Source organism: Balaenoptera ricei, chromosome 7 (genome assembly GCF_028023285.1).
Source record: "Balaenoptera ricei isolate mBalRic1 chromosome 7, mBalRic1.hap2, whole genome shotgun sequence".
Taxonomy (NCBI): domain Eukaryota; kingdom Metazoa; phylum Chordata; class Mammalia; order Artiodactyla; family Balaenopteridae; genus Balaenoptera; species Balaenoptera ricei.
The window spans coordinates 60293026-60314953 of record NC_082645.1 but is presented as its reverse complement, the minus strand read 5'-3'; the positions used below and the strand labels follow the sequence as shown (position 1 = coordinate 60314953).

At 37.2% G+C, this 21928-nt stretch overlaps 1 protein-coding gene across 2 annotated transcripts in view; it reads left to right on the top strand.

Moving 5' to 3' along the window:
- SLC25A12 (solute carrier family 25 member 12) overlaps positions 1 to 21928 on the top strand; it is a 181889-nt gene that overhangs the window by 150669 nt on the left and 9292 nt on the right. For both annotated transcript variants that reach the window (XM_059928093.1, XM_059928094.1), the window contains exons 10-13: positions 3394 to 3475; positions 4757 to 4915; positions 7987 to 8039; positions 8286 to 8366. In XM_059928093.1, coding sequence (XP_059784076.1) covers positions 3394 to 3475; positions 4757 to 4915; positions 7987 to 8039; positions 8286 to 8366 — 375 coding nt within the window. The remainder of the gene's footprint in view (positions 1 to 3393; positions 3476 to 4756; positions 4916 to 7986; positions 8040 to 8285; positions 8367 to 21928) is intronic.

Below are 21928 nucleotides of genomic sequence, written 5' to 3'. Positions count from 1 at the left end.
CTCCCAATTGTCCCCCTTCCCCACCCCGTGGCCCCCTTGGCAACCACAAGTCTGTTCTCTATATCTGTGAGTCTGTTTTTGTTTTGTAGATAATGTTCATTTGTCTCGGGTGTTTTTTGTCTGTTTTTTGTTTTGTTTTTTTTTGCTGTGCCGCACGGTGTGCAGAATCTTATTTTCCTGACCAGGGATCAAACCTGTGCCCCCTGCAGTGGAAGCATGGAGTCTTAACCACTGGACCATCAGGGAAGGCCCTGTGTCGTATTTTAGATTCCACATATCCGTGATATCATATGGCCCATACCCTTATCTTGCCCCTCCCCAATACTTGATTCATATTTGGGACCATAGCTCTTTTTAGTCAGTGAGTTTTAAATTTAACATATTCTTTTGAAAGGAGTCATGGTTGAAAATAATTCATAATCTATGAGAATGGATTTATTTTCACCCAGTTTTGTGACTGAGAAACTTCTATTTCGGGAAAAAAAGTTTTATGTGTGCATTTTTAGAAGTTAAAAACATATATGCTATATAGGTAGTATAACAGCCACATTGGTTATAAAAGATTTTAAAATCTAAGCCAAAATGCCATGACTTGAATTTCTTTAAAATATGTGATGTTGAACATCATCTTTACCTCAGAGATACAGATTGCGTTTGTTTTCAACTGGATTGTCTTTGAAACAGAGAATCAGAATTAACTCATTACCCTCATTGTGTTCAATCAATATTTGAAAAACTAACTGAACCATATTCAGTTAATATAATATTTTAAAGTGATACCGAGAAGGGTTTTGCATTAATAAATGCAAAATAAAATTTTAAAAAATCATTTTATTTCATCTCATTCTTTTATAATTTCTATTTTTGTATGTTTAGATGTATATTATATGTAATTTAATAATATATATTAGATTTTTATGTATATAATTAGTACAGTAAAACATGCATATAATTTATAAATGAAATCATATATTGGAGTTAAGTGCTTACAGTCTTTGCCTGGCAGGAGTGTTCAATTATAATGGAGAATGCAGTGGAGTGACAAGGGCCGTTGCTCTGCTTATTCCCTATTTCACAGTGAGACCTTTGGCAAGTCATCTGTCCTGTCCATAGTGTGGCCATCTTACCTTTGTTTGTATATTGGACTGACTGGCAAGATAGTACAGTGTGGTCTCACTGTGGGTAGAAATTGCTGAGAGTAAGCACCCTTCTATGGTCTCACAAGGGAATTTATTTACAAAAGATTGAAAAACACTGGACCCCTGAGGGCTTCATCAGGGGAACAGTCCTGAGTGCTTGGTAAAGTACTTTCACCTTTTGGGGAACAACAAATCTCTAAACAGTCTAAAGTTAGTATTATTATCATAGTAATAAATGGAACAGAAAATATCTTTTTGGATGGCATATTTTTTGCTGTTTTGTGAATGAGTCAAAATTAGGTTTATACTCAAGGTTTTGTTAAAATATTCTACTCTTTCCCTTATTAGATTTCAAATAAAATATCAATATTAAATTGTTAATTGCTCACTTTTGTTACAGCATGTAAATCAAACGTAATGGATGGCCATGCAGTTGCTTGGGCTAACTTGCTAGGAAAAAATGTATTCCCTACAAAATCATGATTATGTCTTTGTGCAGTTTTTCACCTTTTTTATGATGGTTTCTTCCATGTATTAAATTCAGTTTTGGATGTAATAGATGTATGCTTTCACCTAATTTCATTATAATAAAGTTGGTATATTGGGACAGTTGACATTTATAAAATATGTAGTGATTTTGTTTGAAGTAATGGTGTTTGACTAATGCCAGATTTTCCAAGGGTTTCTTATTGACTTTTCATCAAACATTACTTATTTTCCTTCACTATAGAATATATTGAACCACAACACTATGACAAGCATAATGAGCTTTTAAAGATCTCTGCCTACAGAGATCACAATCAAACGTTAAATATTTAGATATCAGATGCTTTTGTTCAAACAGAAATGATGCTTACTGTGGTGCAAAATTTACAAAACAGGAAGACAGATAAAACCTTTCTATAGGCTGCTTCCCAAATTGTTTATAAATATCTGGTTTTGCCATATTTAGCTTCCTTAATTGAACTTTGAAGAGATGGTACAAATGAAAGCAAATGAGAGTAGACTAGCTTACTTTTTTCTTTCCTTTGGATTTTAGGCATGGAGTCCCTCTCCATTAAATTATTCTAAATTATTCTAGTGAGAGTATCTAAACATTTTTATTATGCTGTGTTTTGAAAGCTCATTCAAGTTGCTATTTTTCAAGTTTTCTTATGATAAAGCAGTATTTTATTCCTTCATTTCAGACTGTTTATACACATAACTTATTTTCATAATGAAAATATTAAAGAACAAGACTGACACACTAATATAGACAAATTATTTCAAGTCCTTTATGCTATGGGATACCAATGAAATAACATTCTGAACCACAATAGGTTTTTCCCATTTGCTTTATTTTCAACGTAGATTTTATGTTAGAACTACAAATGTGGCTAGGACAGTGGTTCTCAACCTAACTACACAGCAGAATGATTTGAAGCCTTTTAAAAATTTATAAACCCCAGGCCTCAGGGATATATATTTTAAGGTCCCTCAGGTGTTCTTTGCGTAGGCAGAGTTGAGGAATACCTAGGTCTAGGAGAGCAAATGCTCGGTAGCATAGGTGAGAAGTACTATACTTATCTATTGATAACCTCAGTGGTTGAGCTTCAAAGCCACAAATAAAGGGGCAAAGGCTCTGAACCCTTGAAATAACAGCTATTAAAGGTTTTCACTTTAGCCCAAAAGAGAAGTCCTTGACCTTGTTTTACATATAATGCTAACAATTCTAGTTATGTGGTTTCTCCAGCCCTGATAGATGAGAAGCAGCAAAATCAAACTAGGAGGCTGTTGGTAAAAGAAGTAATAGTTGTCAAGCGTGGGAAGATAGCACAAACAGCTGCGTTAGATCTCGATGCAGAAATTGATGGACATATGAATATGTTGACCTTCAGTCATTAGAGGTGGAAAATTATGATCAATATTATCTGATTTAGGAATCGCGATAGTTTTTATACATTTTAGAAAGATTTTAAAATTTTAAGTTGGTTAAAGAAGGGGGAAATGATTTTAAACCTGAAATATTTACTTACCTGAAAGATTCACTTCTGTAGAATGATAGTGTATTCCCCAGTAGTAGCAGATAAATGAGGCATTAATAGGCTCGTGCAAATGGGGGGAAAAAGCTACTGTGTCTATTTGGCCAGATATGGTTTTTAAATGCTAATAATAGAAGTATCTATTTCAAAATCTTACCACAGCCAAATTAAAGCTTTTTTCATTCGCCGTACGCTTTTCCAAAATTTTTTACATGTTTTCTTCTTCCCCACAGCAATCTCACGGTTTAGGCAGGCCTATCTGGCTCCAGATTGCCGAGTCTGCTTACAGATTCACTCTGGGCTCAGTTGCTGGAGGTGAGTGACATGTCTATGTGCTGTTTCAAGCTTGCGTTCATGTAATATTATCTCACTAGACCGGGACAGATCAGCAAAGGTTCAGTTCATTGTTCCCAAGGGTCACGACTGCAGGGCTTTCTGAAGTATTCTTTATTTTTACCTGCAATCAGAGGACTTGTCATAGCACGGCCATGGCCCCTCTGGCTCCAGTCTGTCTTCAAGACAAAACCTCTGTAATCATGTGAAAGTCTTGGATGCGTGCTGCACTCCCCTTAATTATACTGGTTAAAGCCAGTACGAAGAAATGGAGAATAAGACTGTGTTTCTGGTGTTAGGAGTGAGGGCAGGTAAGAGATCAAGATTTGGGGTACAAATCCCAGAACCTTATGAAATAAAACAACCTCTTAAAGTGATTCGCCTTTGCTTTTCTGCTTGTTTCCCCCACTACCTCATCTTTTACTGGCTGAAGAATATCTAGACTTGAAGGTTATTTGTTAAAATGAACCTCTCTTCCCTGCTTCTGGGCAAAATTTGAGAGGCTTTTTTTGCTTAAATCTCTCCATAGAAAATGTATAAAATCTGAAGTTGCTTTATTGAGAAGAACCTAGTAGTGTGATTAAAATACTTATGATTTTTCAAAAGAAGCCTAAACTGTTGAAACTATTATTTTTTCTTTTCAATCTCAGTTTTAGAAGTTGCAAAGCATGTTTTGGTTTTCAACAGTTGAAAAATATAATACTCTAATTCATGTTATAAATTTTTCAGTCCCTGAGAAATTCTAAAGCCTGGGCTTTTTTTTTTTATAAACCGAATGCTGTAAGTAGGGGGAGGGTCATGTTGAGATTTGGTTCCAATATTATAGTTGTAACTAAGGTTAATTTACCAAAATGCTGTAGTAAACTAAATTTTAAAATTGCAGCCACCTATGTGTAGATATATAGTTATTTTAAGAGGTAACTGGTATAATATGTAGGCATTTAATGGAAAATATAAAGAAATATGTTATATATAAGAGTTTAATGTTGTTAAAGGAAATTGAGTGTTGATTATCTAATGTTGGTGATGACTTGAAAATCCATTACAGTTGCTCTCCGAAGCAGCTGTGTTTATGGATCCCAGTGGTTGCTAGCCTGTGATCCTTCAGCTGTGTATGGAAGAAGGGAAAATTACGTAAAATCTCTTTTGTGAGGATATATACTGTGTTCTGTTTTCTAGTCCTTTGATTTGAGATTTGTTGTCCTTACAGATTCTACGTTTAATTGTGCTCTCTTTTAAGCCTAACAATTGTTTCGTTTGTAGCTGTGGGAGCCACCGCGGTGTACCCTATAGACCTGGTGAAGACCCGCATGCAGAATCAGCGTGGCACCGGCTCTGTTGTTGGGGAGCTGATGTACAAAAACAGCTTTGACTGTTTTAAGAAAGTCTTGCGTTACGAGGGCTTCTTTGGACTCTACCGGGGTGAGCAAGCAGATCTCAGCTGCTGAAGTTAGTGAGTTTATCTCACCAGCAGCAGGTTTCAGACTCACTGATTGTGAAAATCAGGGCGCAGCCTTTTCAGTCAGACTAGGGCTGTTTCTCTCTTTTTATTTCCTCCTTGCTCATTTCCCTTTTTACATTCTTGCTGGTAACTAGCAATATTAGTCTGCAGACAAGGTCTGTATTTCTTCTTCCTGCAATCTAAAGCCTGCGTTTTCCCCAGCATGGGTCTATGGTGGTCACCATGCTCTTACAAACTAAGGCACATGTCTGCAGGTGGAGTACGAGGCTGACAGCTAAGAAATAGAGAGCTTCTTTTCTCAAAGAATTAGAGAGGAGAAATGTGTCTCTCCTCTGTGAAATAGAAACCAGGCTGCCACTTGAAGGTGAGTTTACACTCTGTTTGTTTCAACTGAAAGAGATATTGCATGTTTTTGTCTCTTCCAAGGAGACCATTCGTAAGTCTTTTCCAGTGAGTCATCTGAAGGTAAAAAAAAAAAAAAAAAAGAAAGAAAGAAAAGAAAACCTTTTTGCTCCAAGTCTCATTCTTGCTCCTTTCTCCCTGTACTTCAGAGGCACTGAGTGGAAGCAGAGAGATTTTCTTTTGCAGGGAATGTTACCACCAACTCGAAGCTGAGCACACTGCTGTCGGCACCAGAGGCAGCAAGCCCCGTGCAGAATTCTCCCCACCCCCATCGGCTTTGTAGGAACTTGTTCTCTTGGGAGAGGGAGACTTTCATGTACATGTTTTCACATTAGAATTTAGGGTTTCCTTTGGGAGGGAGATTAATTTTTTAATCCCTTTGGGCGCCACTTGGAATTCTTTGAAAAACTCTCTACATGCTCAATTCCAGGGCATTTATGTAATTTACTGTACTTGTTTGTTTGCACACACAGTCCCATTAATCCTGAGCTCATTCTGAGCTCTGCTGAACTGTTTGGCTTAGAACTTCTTCCTCGGAAAGAAAAACTGGGCCTGAGCAAAGCTTTATGCTCATGGCCAGGAGGAAAAACACTTCTGATTGGCATTATGTGCAGATACTCAAGTGAAAATGTAGTTCTAATATACTTATACTTGAAGGAGAGGGTCGTGAGGATGTTCATTTTTGGCATTGTGTATAGAACAAGAGAAAAGAGTTGTTCTGGAATCAAACTAGGCTCAATACCCTGCTCCTGAGAAAGAATGTGATGAATTTTATTCAGATATGCAGAACTCTAGCCCGTCTAAATTCTAGCTGTATGACATTTACTCCATGGGAAGAGGTGTGCATGTTAGAATGCAGATCTGTGCATGTGAGTGCTTGTTTTAGACTTATATTAAACACTGCATATCTAGATTTTATTTAATAGGGAATCTGAGGGTTAAGTGGCGCTACGGTGGGTTTCTTCTTTGACATCTCCAATCTTTCTCTGTTGAGTAAGAATCTTTCTTCCTCCTTGGTATACTTTAAAAGAGAAGGAACCTAGATATACACCGCACAGTTTAGCCTTCTCAATGGATGGATGCTTACAGAAGATTTCATTTGGGAGAGATGTCATGTTAATTAAATGGGTCCAATATAGCAAGTTGGGGGTGGAGGGTGTGGAGGGATCATTAGCTTGATTCAGAATGTGAGCTGGTAAAATCAGTCCTTTAAGTGAGAGATTGTAGGAGTCCTGTATCTGAACACTGTGATTGTTGAGATTGTCATATATTGCTTAGAAGTGGTCCATTATTTTGTCAGATGATTGGCAAAATTGTTGACAGATCAGCCTAAATTTCTTTATAGGCAACAATGATAAAATGACATAAATCAGCACTTTATTAAAATTCCGTGAGCCTTATTGAGGCAAGTAGTAAAACAAATACACATGCTGACACGGTTGTATGGGAGTCAGATTAAAAGTAATAGGGCCTGATAATCATGAGAGTTAGAAAGTTAAGACTGCCATCTGCTGATTTATTCTTTTAAATCAGTTTGCTACCCATTAAAGGTGTGTGCAGATTTGTGTTTGTCACTGATAATTCAGTTTGACTGACAGTAGGCTGTATGTACGATTATTTGCTGGCTCTCAACTTGTAGAAAATCACTCAGCAGTATCCTCAAAGTAGGCTTAAGATCAGCAGCGAGCATGCAAACACATACATAACTTCCCCTTGGCTGGGTGATTTAAAGGATATAGTATGTTTATTGTTAGCATCTTTAAAAGATGTATGCAAAAAATGTATTTTAACGATTTGGATAATCTGTGTGCTTTAGAAAGTTGAGCCCTATGAATAGCTACAGATGTTGAGTTGTTTATATATTTTTTCTTTTGCAGCCAGCCTGGAAAATTTAACTTTCTAAGAATAATGATTTCCTTTGTTTTAGGAGAATTCTTTTGAAATGTCTTAAGTTTGACATATATTAGCAAATAGGCTAACAATGGGCTGTTTTTGCTTGTAGAAGATACCCATTAAATGTTACTTAAAACTGCATTTTTCTTTGCAGTTTTGGCTTTCTTTTAAATAAATGAAAGAATTTTAAATACTGAATTCTGGGTTTCTGTAAAGAGAAGATGATGGGAGTTGGTTTTCCGTAATAGCCAAGCCACTGTATGCTATTACGCAGGTAGCATCATTTGTGGCAAAATCTGGGTCTACTTAACAGGAAACTTTGCAGAGCTTTTCCAAGCATACAGCATTGGCTTCTCTAAAGCATCTATGTACGTTAGTACGTTGTTGGTTGTACAGGGAGGGAATCTGGTTTCATTGCTATCGGCAGTGTTCTGGGAGTAGACAAGATCCATGGGTTCCATTCCTTCCTCATACTTTTTGGGAGGTGTTAGATAACCAGGCTTTAAAGGAGGCATGCTTAAGAAAAGGATTTATAGCCTCAAGAAGTATAACATTGTTTTGACATGAATAATTATTATATACATATGCATAGTTTTTAGGATAAGCCACTTTTCCCATTTTAATAAAAACCCTAAAATGTTTGATGGGTAAATAATATGGGGAAAACCACCTTGCTGGGCTTGTGTATTCACGTCTAGTGCATCTATACCGCTAACAATTCTCTCTGTTTACCTAGGTCTGATACCACAACTTATAGGGGTTGCTCCAGAAAAGGCCATTAAACTGACTGTAAGTTTCTTTCTCATTGAATTTTTGTCATTTGTTTAGGTTATCATTAAGCCAAAAATGAAAACTGATGCTGGTAAGACTAGCACACTATTAAGGCACTTGTAAAATTTTAAACTTATTTGTAGTCATTTGCTAATTTTAAATTTTATATGAGACAAATATTTTGCTGATTTGGGAAAACCAGTAATGTACCACTAAAGGTAATGATTGGGAATTCTGGTTAACTGATGTTGTCTTTCTAATTAGGTCAATGATTTTGTCCGGGACAAATTTACCAGGAGAGATGGCTCCATTCCACTTTTAGCAGAAGTCCTTGCTGGAGGTTGTGTAAGTATTAATACTGATGATTTCTCATGGCAAATATGTTCCTTAGGATTTTTGCACACTGGATATACTATCTGAGTGACATGCCCCCTGAACTCAAGGGACTCTAAGCAGATTTTCTCAGTGATCATAAGGAATGATTTTTTAAATTTCATTGCATAATCTCACTGGTTTTGAGGCAGAAAAGAGGTAGTATTTTTGTAGACGTAGTATTCTTAGAAGCTCCTAAAGCATTACCTTTTACACTTTTTAGAGTTCTAATTCTGTTTCTTTTTAAATACCACAGAAAACAGAGTAGTGGGTAGAGTTACCCTATATTTATATTGACTGGAACTTTAAAATAAGTGTGAGGTGACTGATTAATTGGGCCCTTGTTTTTTAGGTGTAGGATTGAGTAAGCCACTGTGGTATAATTATAATTTTCCTCCTTTTAGGGACCAGAGCAAACAACCATAACTATGTTGAAGCTATTGACAATTCTGAACTCAGAGATTCTGTCTTTAAAGTGTGAGCATGACATTGGATTTAGACCAATTCTCAAATCTAAGTTTGCAGCTCAACTCATCTTATGTGTGGTGTTCCTTTCACATTTGGTAGTACATGATTTTTTTAAAGATTTATTTAGTCCATTTTGTCCCTGAAACCCTTAATGACTTCCAGTTGACTTAGCTGACAGTCTTGGCTAAACCCTTCTCAGTTGCTTGTGGAACCTGAGGTGATGAGGTCAGTGACCTTTGCAGCTTTTAATTCAGAGAAGATTCCCTGAGGGTCAGAGAGAGAGGGTGCTCTGGATTCTCCTTCATGATATTTGTCAGCCTGGCACATACCTGGGTCCTCATCTTTCTGCAACCAAAGTTCTCATGGAAGAGGTAGCTTGGCGCACTCCCTTTGTGTGTGTGTGCATGCGCGCGCGCGTGTGTACTTATGTGCATTTGCCGCTATACCTGCACACATGTCCAAGTGCATTCTCAGGGAGAAAACTCATGTCTTTGGCTAACTTTTTTCATGGAGGACAAATAATGGACATAGACTAAGACCTTTGCTTAGTTCTTACTGTTGTTTCTCCTCTTCCCTTTGTTTTTTTTTTTTTTTAAATAAATTTATTTATTTATTTATCTTTTTATTTTTGTCTGCGTTGGGTCTTCGTTGCTACACACGGGCTTTCTCTAGTTGCGGCGAGTGGGGGCTACCCTTCATTGCGGTGCATGGGCTTCTCATTGCGGAGCACAGGCTCTCAGCACGTAGGCTTCAGTAGTTGCAGCATACGGGCTCAGTAGTTGTGGCGCACGGGCTTAGTTGCTCCGCAGCATGTGGGATCTTCCCGGACCAGGGCTCGAACCCGTGTCCCCTGCATTGGCAGGTGGATTCTTAACCACTGCGCCACCAGGGAAGTCCCTCTCCTCTTCCTTTACCCCAATTAGATGCTGTAAGTGTTTCTCTTCTAATGAAAGAACCATTGCATATCATAAATATTCTTTATCTCAGTGGTTTTAGTTTTAATTTGGTTAAGAAATTTCCTAACTCAGCTTTGCCGCAACACGTGTGTACATTTGTCAGAAATCTTACAAGTCATGCTCTCTGTGTTCCATGTAGCTAATTATTTGTTTCCATTTGTCATATCCAGAGGTTTTTGCTCATGAACCTGACTTGTTCCCTTGTCTGACATGTGACCTAAGTGGTTAAATTATAATCAGGTATTTGGTTCCTTTGTTCTTCCTAGGTATTGACCCTGTTTCTAGGTTTGAACTTTGGGAATTTCTCTTGAAGTCTGGGGTGCCTCGAGGGTTGTGCTGACAGTCTAAATCTCTTCCTTAAGCATGACTCATTTCTGGACCCTTTGATGGATTGTCTAGCTGGAAATTGACAGCGTGAAAAACAGGTTGGGCTCTAGGAGGATAATTAGGTTGTATGCAGTTCTTCACCACAAACACTTTCTGCTTCCCTCTTTCCTCTACATCTCTTCATTTCAGGGAGGAAAGAAAATGTGTAATTATTGAGTTTCTACTGATGAATTCGATCACACTACAGTATAAATGATTGTTAAAGAACAATCTGCTACTTCTCCCAAAAGTCTACATATTTCAACAGAGAATAACCTTAAACGAAAAGGATGAGTCTCTACCGATAGAATATCAGGCACTGTGGGATATAGGAATACTCTTTTTGCTGAACAAAACATGGTAAGCAGCCACCAGATAAACACTAGGAAGAGTGGCTGCCCATGAGGCTGATCAGGAGAACCCAACCCTCAGGATCCTGGGTACGGGTGGTGATAGAATGTGGAGTGTCCTGTGGGTGTTTGGCTGAATGCTGTCAGTGCCACCAGGTGAGAGGAGTACAGCTGTTCTTCCAAACATCACTCCATTTTAAAGATGTATTGGGTTGGCAAAAAAGTCCCTTCGATTTTTAAGTAAAAATAAAAGACACGTTTTTCATTTTCACCAAGAACTTTATTGAACAACGAATTCACCCTTTTGTTCCACTACCTTCTGCCGTTTTTCAGGCAACTTCATGATTCCATCTTCCCAAAACTTTTTATCTTTTTGAGCAAAGAACTGTTCCAGGTGCCTTTTACAGTCTTCCGGGGAATTGAAATTTTTTCCATTAAGAGAATTTTATAAAGACCTAAATAAATGGAAGTCTGAAGGTGCAATGTGTGTGAATACGGCGGATGAATCAGAACTTCCCAGCCAAGCTGTACCAGTTGGTGGTCCCAGCCTGATCATCAAAGAAACATATGGTCTTGCGTTATCCTGATGGAAGATTATGCTTTTTCTGTTGACTAATTCTGGATGCTTTTTGTCGAGTGCTGCTTTCAGTTGGTCTAATTGGGAGCAGTACATGTTGGAATTAATCATTTGGTTTTCCAGAAGGAGCTCATAATAGAGGACTCCCAATCCCACCATATACACAACATCACCTTCTTTGGATGAAGACTGTCCTTTGGTGTGACTGGTGGGTTCATTTTGCTTGCCCCACAATCTTTTCCATTCCACATTATTGTACAGTATCCACTTTTCATCACCCATCACAATTTGTTTTAAAAACGAACGTTTTCATTACGTTTAAGTAGAGAACTACATGTGGAAATACAGTCAAGAAGGTTTTTTTCGCTTAACTTACATGGAACCCAAACATCAAAGCGATTAACATAACCAAGCTGGTGCAAATGATTTTCAGCGCTTGATTTGGTTATTTTTAGTATGTCGGCTATCTCCCCCGTGGTATAACGTTGATTGTTCTCAGTGTCTCGATTTGATCACTATCCACTTCAACTGCTCTACCCGACCATGGCGCATCGTCCAGAGAGAAATCTCCAGCACGAAACTTTGCAAACCACTTTTGACACATTCAGTCAGTCACAGCACCTTCTTATACACTGCACAAATCTCTTTTTGCGTTTCGGTTACGTTTTTACCTTTCTTGAAATAATAAATAAAGCATAGTAGGCCGAAAATGTTGCTTTTTTTCTTCCACCTTCAATATTAAAATGCCTACACAAAAATTCACCAATTTTGATAAGTCTTTTTTTAAATGCATGCTGATAATGACAGCTGTCACATACAATCTAAGAAAATTATTTTGAATGAAGTTAGAGGCAACTAAGTGCTACTGGAGCCATCTTACGGAGAAAACTGAACAAACCTTTTTGCCAACCCAATACCTAATGTGTTGACCTAATGCAGATTAATTGAGAAGAAATGGCTCAAACTGAGCAGTTAGTATTGACTTTATAGATTTTTTTTCCATAGCAGAAGAATCAGCTAGGACTGGGGTCTTGAGTTCCCTACATATGGGAGGGAAATTCTACTGCTCTGTAAATGACTGTGCCGTCCTTTAGGAAAAATGATGTACACTAACTAGATCATTGAGGTGACCAAGGAATGAAAATATCCAGTCCTTAAGCATTATGTGTTTTTTTGTTGTTTGTTTTATTTTGTGATCTGTTTTTAAAAGTATGCGATATTAGATATATGCAAAAGAGAACACATTATATAAACCAAAAGTTATAATAAAATGAGCATCCATGAGCCTACCACTCAACTTAACTACAATATTACTATTATCATTGATGCTGGTTTTTGCTTTTACTGTAGCTCCAATCTGCTAGAATGCTAGTGAGCGGTAGGGACTTTTCTTACTGGGCTGAACATTTTATAGGCATTCTCTCATTATTATTCCCAATTGGAGTTGAAGAAAATAAAACCTGAGAGATATCTAGCACTTAGTGAATGGCAAAGTTGAGAGTCAAACCACTTTTGTCTCCAAATCTCTATTGACTCATATTTGGTATGTTTTCATTCATTCTTTCTTCCATTTATTCATTCTCATCCAACAAGCTGTCAAGGCTGAGAAGGATTTAGAGTTTCTTCCTGTGCAAGGAACTAGACTTAGGAAATGTTTATGTCTCATAGAAAAAGGGTAGTTCTGACCATTCTCACCAGATAAAACCTTATCTTAAATCTAATCATATTCCACTGTGGTAATTTGAAAGTAGAATTCCTTATCCTGATTTGCTTCATTTCTACATGTCACCAAAGAAAATACGTGCTTATGATTATAATTCATTGTAATAATAGCTACCGTTTCTTGAGCATCTTGCACTGGACTGAACACTTTATAGGCATTATCTCATTATTATTCCCAGCTAGAGTCAAAGAAACTAAAAGCTCAGTGAAATCAAGCACTTAGTAAATGGAAAAATTGAGATTCAAACCACTTCTGTCTCTAAATCTGTATTCCTTCATACTTGGTTTATGTTTCCATTCGTTCAGTCTTTCATTCATTCTCTCATTCATCGAATGCTTGCTATGTTTCAGGAAAAAAATTTAAAATAACAGCTTTATTGAGATAGAGTTCACATATCATACAATTCCCCACACTTAAAGTGTACAATTCAGCAGTTTTGAGTATATTCACAGAGCTGTGCAACTATCACCATAGTCAATTTTAGAGCATTCTCATCCCCAAAAGAAACCTAGTACCCTTTAGCTATTGCCTTCCAATTTTCCCACCCTCTCCCCATCAAGTCTTAGGCTACTACTCGTAAACTTTCTGTCTTTATAGATTCACCATTTCTGGACATTTCATATAAATGGAATCAAACAATATATGGCCTTTTGTGTCTGGCTTCTTTCACTTAGTGTAACGTTTTCAAGGTTCATTCACATTGTAGTATGTATCAGTATTTCAGGCCTTTTTTATTGCTGAATAATATTTCATTGTATAGATAATACCACATTTTTTTAATCCATTCATCAGTTGTTGAACACGTGGGTTGTTTCCACCTTTTGGCTATTATGAATAATGCTGCTGTGAACATTGATGTAAGAAGTTTTGTGGACATATGTTTTCATTTCTCTTGTGTATATACCTAGGAGTGGAATTGGTGGGTCATATGGTAACTCTAACTAGTATTTTGAGGAACTGCCAGATTGTTTTCCAAAGTGGCTGAACCATTTTACAATCCTACCAGCAATGTATGGGGGTTCTGATTTCTCCACATTCTTGCCAATACTTATTATTATCTGTCTTTTCATTATAGCCATCCTAGTGGTATGAAGTGGTATCTTACTGTGATCTAATGACTGACAGTGTTGAGCATCTTTTCATGAATGTACTGGCATTTGTTTATCTTTGGAGAACAATCTATTCAGAATATTTGCCCATGTTTTAGCTGGGTTGTTCGTCTTTTATTATTGAATTGTAAGAGTTCTATATGTATTTAGTGTATTCTGTATACACACAAGAGTTCTGTATATATTTAGTGTACCTTACCAGATACGTGATTTGCAAATACTTTTCACTTTCTTGACTGTGTCCTTTGAAGAACTGGACTTTGATTTTAATGAAGTCCAACTTATCTATATTTTCTCTTGTTGCTTGTGCTTTTTGTGTCATATCTAAGAAGTCCTTGCCTAATCCAAGATCATGAAGATTTATACCTCTATTTTCTTCTAAGGATTTTATAGTTTTAGATCTTACATTTAGGTCTTTGATCTTTCACACAAATTTTTAACCTTAATTTTTTCCGGTGTTTTGCTTTGAGCAGAGATATTACCAAATGAAAGTTTTATTTTTCATTGTCAACATTTCAGTATATTTCCTCCTAATGCTTTTATAGACGTGCTTTTGTGCATGAACAGACATACACACACACACACACACACACACACACGCATGCATGCACATTATATATATTTTTTAACATCTTTATAGGAGTATAGTTGCTTTACAATGTTGTGTTAGTTTCTGCTGTATAACAAAGTGAATCAGCTCTACGTATACATATATCCCCATATCGCCTCCCTCTTGCGTCTCCCTCCCACTCTCCCTATCCCACCCCTCTAGGTGGTCACAAAGTACCGAGCTGATCTCCCTGTGCTATGCAGCTGCTTCCCACTAGCTATCTGTTTTACATTTGGTGGTGTATATATGTCAGTGCTACTCTCTCACTTTGTCCCAGTTTACCCTTCCCCCTCCCGGTGTCCTCAAGTCCATTCTCTACGTCTGCGTCTTTATTCCTGTCCTGCCCCTAGGTTCTTCATAACCTTTTTTTTTTTTTTTTAGATTCCATATATATGTGTTAGCATACGGTATTTGTTTTTCTCTTTCTGACTTAACTTCACTCTGTATGACAGACTCTAGGTCCATCCACCTCACTACAAATAACTCAATTTCGTTTCTTTTTATGGCTGAGTAATATTCCATTGTATACATGTGCCACATCTTCTTTATCCATTCATCTGTCGATGGACACTTAGGATGCTTCCATGTCCTGGCTATTGTAAATAGTGCTGCAATGAACATTGTGGTACATGTCTCTTTTTGAATTATGGTTTTCTCAGGGTATATACCCAGTAGTGGGATTGCTGGGTCATATGGTAGTTCTATTTTTCGTTTTTTAAGGAACCTTCATACTGTTCTCCATAGCGGCTGTATCAGTTTACATTCCCACCAACAGTGCAAGAGGGTTCCCTTTTCCCGACACCCTCTCCAGCATTTATTGTTTGTAGATTTTTTGATGATGGCCATTCTGACTGGTGTGAGGTGATACCTCATTGTGGTTTTGTCTTGCATTTCTCTAATGATTAGTGATGTTGAGCAACCTTTCACGTGTTTGTTGGCAACCTGTATGTCTTCTTTGGAGAAATGTCTATTTAGGTCTTCTGCCCATTTTTGGATTCGGTTGTTTGTTTTTTTGATATTGAGCTGCATGAGCTGCTTGTAAATTTTGGGGATTAATCCTTTGTCAGTTGCTTGGTTTGCAAATATTTTCTCCCACTCTGAGGGTTGTCTTTTTGTCTTGTTTATGGTTTCCTTTGCTGTGCAAAAGCTTTTAAGTTTCATTAGGTCCCATTTGTTTATTTTTGTTTTTATTTCCATTTCTCTAGGAGGTGGGTCAAAAAGGATCTTGCTGTGATGTATGTCATAGAGTGTTCTGCCTGTGTTTTCCTCTAAGAGTTTTATAGTGTCTGGCCTTACATTTAGGTCTTTAATCCATTTTGAGTTTATTTTTGTGTATGGTATTAGGGAGTTTTCTAATTTCATTCTTTTACATGGAGCTGTCCAGTTTTCCTGGCACCACTTACTGAAGAGGCTGTCTTTTCTCCATTGTATATTCTTTCCTCCTTTATCATAGATAAGGTGACCATATGATGCACATTATTTTTTAAACCAGATGGAAGTTTTGTTGGCTCTGACTTCCCGATTAGAAATGCAAGCAAGCAGCTCTCACTTTCTAAGGGCAGCAGAAAATCACAGTAGAGCTTCTCACTTTGGAAATAGATATAACCTTTGGGATTATAAACAGAGAATTATAAACAGAGTGTGCGTTTTCAAATTTTAAATCTTCATTGGGAGCATTAACCAAACTTATTTTATATCTGTATTAAAATCTTCTCAAAAAAGACTTAATAGTTCAGAATTTATGACTTAGATGTGATACGTTTTTTTGTTGTTGTTGTATCTATAACTTGAACTTTAGATTGAATAATTTCTCCACCCTTCTTTAGGTGGGGATGGGATAAGAGTGTATGCATGTGGATACAGTTACTCAGTAAATATCTGTTATGGATGCTTATGAGTAATGTATATGTAACAGTAGGTTTCAAATAATTTTTCTCATTGTTCTCATAGTTAAGCCATTCTTATCAGGCCATATGTTTTCATTTTTCTATTAGAAAGTCTCCCTTTATATATGTATAAATGTATACATATATGTTACACATACATATATTACATGTCCATATCAGACATAAATATAATTGAGTGTTTAGGGCTTCCCTAGTGGCGCAGTGGTTAAGAATCCGCCTGCCAGTGCAGGGGAAATGGGTTCGAGTCCTGGTCCGGGAAGATCCCACATGCCGTGGAGCAACTAAGCCCGTGTACCACAACTACTGAGCCTGTGCTCTAGAGCCCACGAGCTGCATCTACTGAACCCCACGTGCTCTAGAGCCCGTACTCCGCAACAAGAGAAGCCACCGCAATGAGAAGCCTGTGCACCGCAATGAAGAGTAGTCCCTGCTCGCTGCAACTAGAGAAAGCCCGTGGGTAGCCACAAAGACCCAACACAGCCAAAAATAATAAATGAAAATAAATAAATTTATTAAAAAATATATATATATAATTGAGTGTTTAATTATGATATCTGTTGTGTACAGGAATAATATCAATACTTTATCAACTTAGAATTTTTCCAATTACTTTAACATGCACTATTACCATCTCCTATAAAATGGGTAGATGAGAAACAGAAGCTCAGCTAACTCTCACCCAAAATCACACAGCTAATATATGCTGCAGTTTTCATGTACTCCCAAATATTTTGATTTTAAAGAAAAGACCAACTCCTTTTGTTCTATAATGCTGTCTTAGGGAATCAAATCAAGGCCTTCTCCATGTGTCAAAATAAATCTAGATGAGCCCATTCAACTTTGTAGTGGCTTTTCTTTCTTTTTTTAAAATATTACATAGATATATATCATAGAAATTTAGCATATATCTGAATATATATACATATATATGTTATTAGGTATAATTAATGTATTAAAAAAACTTAGCTGTCAGCTTAATGAGTTTTAACAATTGTATACACCCATGAAATCACCACTCAAGAGTGAGATAAAGAACATTTCACCCCAGAAAATTAATTCATGCCTCTTTCCAGTCAATCATTCCTCCCCTCCCCTAGGCAGCCACTGTTCTGATTTCTGTCAACAGTTTTGTTTCTTCTTGGATTTCATATCAACAGACTCGCATGAAATGCATTCTTTTATGGTCTGCCTCTCTAGCTTAACAGAGTGTTTTCAAGAGTCATCCTTGTTATTGTGTGGGTATCAGTATTGGTTTTTTTTGTTTGTTTGTTTTTAATTTTACTGAGCATTATTCCATGGTATGAATTAACTACAATTTGCTTGTCCATTCTTCTATTGATGGACATTTGGGTTGTTTCCAGTTTTTATCTATTACAAATAAGGTTGTTATAAACATTCTTGTACAAGTATTTTTGTCAACATATGTTTTCATTTTTCTTGGGTGACTAAGAGTAGACTAGGGTAGATGTATGTTCAATTTAAAAGAAACTGCCCGTTGGTTCTTTGAAGTGGGTGGACCATTCTACAGTCTCATCAGCAGTGTACAAATATTCCAGTTACTCCACATCCTCAACAATGTTTGATATTTTTAGTCTTTTTGTTTTAGTCATTCTGCTTGGTGTGAAGTGATATCTTGCTGTGGTTTTAATTTGCATTTCCCTGATGCCTAAAGATATTGAGCATCCTTTCATGTGTTTATTGGCTTTTTACATCTTTTTCAGTGAAGTATCTGTTCCAGTCTTCTGCCTATTTTTATTAGGTTATTCATATTTTGTTATTGATTTGTAGGAGTTCTTTATAAATCATGGATACAGTCCTTTGTCAGGTGTATGTGTTATGAGTATTTTTCCCAGGCTGTGACTTGCCTATTAATTATCTTAATAGTCTCTGTGTCGGTTTTATAAAAGAAAAAGATGATGTGGAGTTTCTTAGACACATTCATAAACCTAAGTGGGAAAAAATTTAATGTCTTTCTGAGTCAACAAAGCAGAAAGTTTAAAAGTCTAAAGGGACTGACCTACATGTATTTTCTAATCATCTCTCTGGTTTTTATGTTGTTAAACTTAGCCAGAGCACTTACCTGACTGATCACATTACCTCTTTCAGGGAGTAGATACTTCTGAATGGATAAGTCATAAAACTCAAAATGTATTTATTGCTCACCAGAGGACTGATGTAACCCCATTATGCTGCAGGTGTTTTCATAGCCCTGTATGAACATACCTCCTGGAGAACAAATCCCTTCCCTTGGTATCTTGCTTTCAATCTGCGTAACGCTCTCACCTTAGGTTAGTGCACAAGAACTCCGTGAGGTTGTTGGAATCTCTGTTGTCATATTAGAAAGCCAAGAAATGGAAAGCTTATGACCTATCTAAGGTTACAAAGTTAACGACCATATAGGTCAACAGCCTTCCAAACCTGGAATCTTTCTACTCTTCTGTCTTTGGCCTGTATGTGCACATGGGCACACACACACACCCATACCCATGCCCGTATAGGTGCAGCAAGAGGTCCACTTGTTAGTTGGTGCATTTACTAATCCTGGGAGCCACAGTTGGTAGCTAGCCAGCTCCCTAAGCCATGTCTTCCTTGGCAAGCTGAGCTTGCACATCTCTGTAAAGAGCTGTTTGGAAATAGTTTCTCCAACTCCCATCCCCAGGAACCAGTGTGGTCTCAACTTTATGCTTGCATACTTACGTGAACACACATACATATGCACACACATTAAACGTCCACATATATTTATGTCATAGTTGCGTATCATCATGCTTTAACCTGAAATTTTATTTATCTTGGTGTCTGTTATTTCAGATCACTAGCTTTAATTGGTTAGATTTTTTTGATGTTCATATATGTGTATGTTGATAAGCCTTTTAAAAGTTTTGGATCCACAGATAACTAGTGCTAACTAGTTTTTAAAAATTCATTTAAAGTGTATGAATTACCAAGTTTACCATGGGGAAGAATGTGTGAAAGAGGACCTACTCTGTAAAAAGAGTCATTGTTTCTAAGGCCAGTTCTGTTTCTTATTTGTGGTGCTCGTGGGGGGGTTGTTTTTTGTTTTGTTTTTTTTTTTTGTTTTGTTTTTTGTTTTTGAATAGTTAATACATTCATATGATTCAGAATTCAAAAGATATAATAGCATATGCTTTGCAAATTCTTTCTCCTAGCTATTTATTTCTCCTTCCAGGGGAGCAACCAATGTTTTCATCTCTAAGCTATTCTGGTTTTGATAAACTTAGGTAAATTTTGATATATTTGTAATCAATGGGTACCTAATACTTTATGTTCTGTTTATGACACTTGGCATGATTTTATTACCTAATCTTATTGCCTGATTAAGAGCATATAATTATTTCTACTTAACTGTTTACTTATGGGCATTTAAAATTTTTTTTCTGTTTAATTTTATTGCTTTTTAAAATAGCAAACATTAGCATATTTGTAAAAATACAGGTAATTCTTTTATTGAAAAGTTACTATATTTTTATTTCACAATTTAACATTTCTGAAATTCTGTATATTCAGTGATTATATTTAGTTTTTTCCCTGTGGAAAGCTGTTATTAAATTCATGATATCACTTACAATCAGTAGCATCTTAATATAGAGGAGAAATGATATTTTCCTGGTGTGTTTGTTTCTCAGAGGGGAAAAAGTTAAGGATGTGATAACATCATAATCCTCATTCTTTGTCACTACATTCCCTACCAGAGTGATTGAATTAATTGCAGATCTTATTCCCCCTGCCCCCTGTTCCCAGTTTAATATGTATGAGAGTGGTTAACCTCAGCGTTTAAAAAAGGACAGTCTGTATTTGCCTTGTATGTTTTCCTTCAAGTGTTATAAAATATCCAAAGTTTTAGACAAATTGGATAGCAGTCTTTATTACTCAGTGTTTCTGTTACTGAATTCAGATTCAGCTGCTCGCCTCTTGAAAGCCAGTACTTGAGAGGCAAGTAAGTGTTGGTTGGAAAAGGAAAGGTTGCTTTAGGAGGCCGGCAGTCTGGGCAGAAGGCGGACTCCTGTCCAAAAACCAACTTCAAAGATTCTGCTCAACCATGAAAGTTTTTAAAGGGAGAATCATTTGGGGAGGGGGTCACAGTCTTCCTCATCTTCCACTGTGTACCTTTCTTCTGATTGTTTGGTGGTGAGGTAACCAGGCGGTGTTCCAGGAATCCTGTGCTCAACCTGAAGTTACCGTCCTCCACCTGGGTAGGGACCTTAGTTCCTGCAGAAGAACTCAAAGGTATTTTGTTACGTATATTCCTTGAGGAGGCACCAGGACCCTGCCCCATGGCTGCACTATTGTTTCTTGACTGCTCCTGCTTTGTTTCTGTGTTCCCTCCCTTCCCTGAAAAGCAACTGTTTGAATCTGCCCTTTGGAACTAAGGGAAGGTCAAAGAGGCTGAATGAAGCCTATTTCCTACAAACTAGAAACAGGGGACCCAGAAAGGATTTGTACCTAGGAGTGCCCCACGGGGTCTTGTTCCATTTCATCTGGAATAGTATTTGTCTACATATTCCTAGGTCTATCATAAAGTTCCTTTTTTTTTTTTTTTTTAATGCCTATTAATTTCTAGTACCATTTTTATTTTATTTTATTTATTTTTATTTTTGGCTGTGTTGGGTCTTTGTTTCTGTGTGAGGGCTTTCTCTAGTTGTGGCAAGCGGGGGCCATTCTTCATCGCGGTGCACGGGCCTCTCACTATCTCAGCCTCTCTCGTTGTGGAGCACAGGCTCCAGATGCTCAGGCTCAGTAGTTGTGGCTCACAGGCCTAGTTGCTCCGCGGCATGTGGGATCTTCCCAGACCAGGGCTCAAACCCATGTCCCCTGCATTGGCAGGCAGATTCTCAACCGCTGCGCCACCAGGGAAGCCCCTATCATAAAGTTCTTAAAAATGATTATTAATTTTAAGAGCATATACAGACTATGAAATTGGTAGAAATTTTCTCCTTCAATCATAGTAGAGTACATGCATAGGTGTGAAATAAACTCACAGTGTGTGCCTTGATCATACTGTCATTGTTTCATTGTTTACACACTTATTTGTCATATTTCATATATATATATATGTTTAGTTTTGTGGTTGTTTCCAGTGCGTTGCTGGGACTTAGTAAATGTGCTGGGTAACAGATCTTCAAAGCATGCAATGGTTAATGTGTTTGTGTTTCCTTCTTTTAGTTGTACTGTTTTAATTGAAAGCCTATTACATGTACCCGTAGAAAGAAATTTGAAGAATTGTTAAAGAAATACAAACCTCAGTAAACTGGCAGTTATTTCCAAAAGAGTCTGTGAGAGAGGGGGGAGGAGGAGGGAGCTGTGGCTGGGGGGAGTGCTAGTTGGAGTATTCCTGCTCTGCAGGATGTTATAATTTACTAATTGTTAAAAACATGAAAGAACTTTGTATTTATTTAAACATAACGTCCATGTTTAATGAGTCACGCCCAGGGGTTGACATCATCTGGT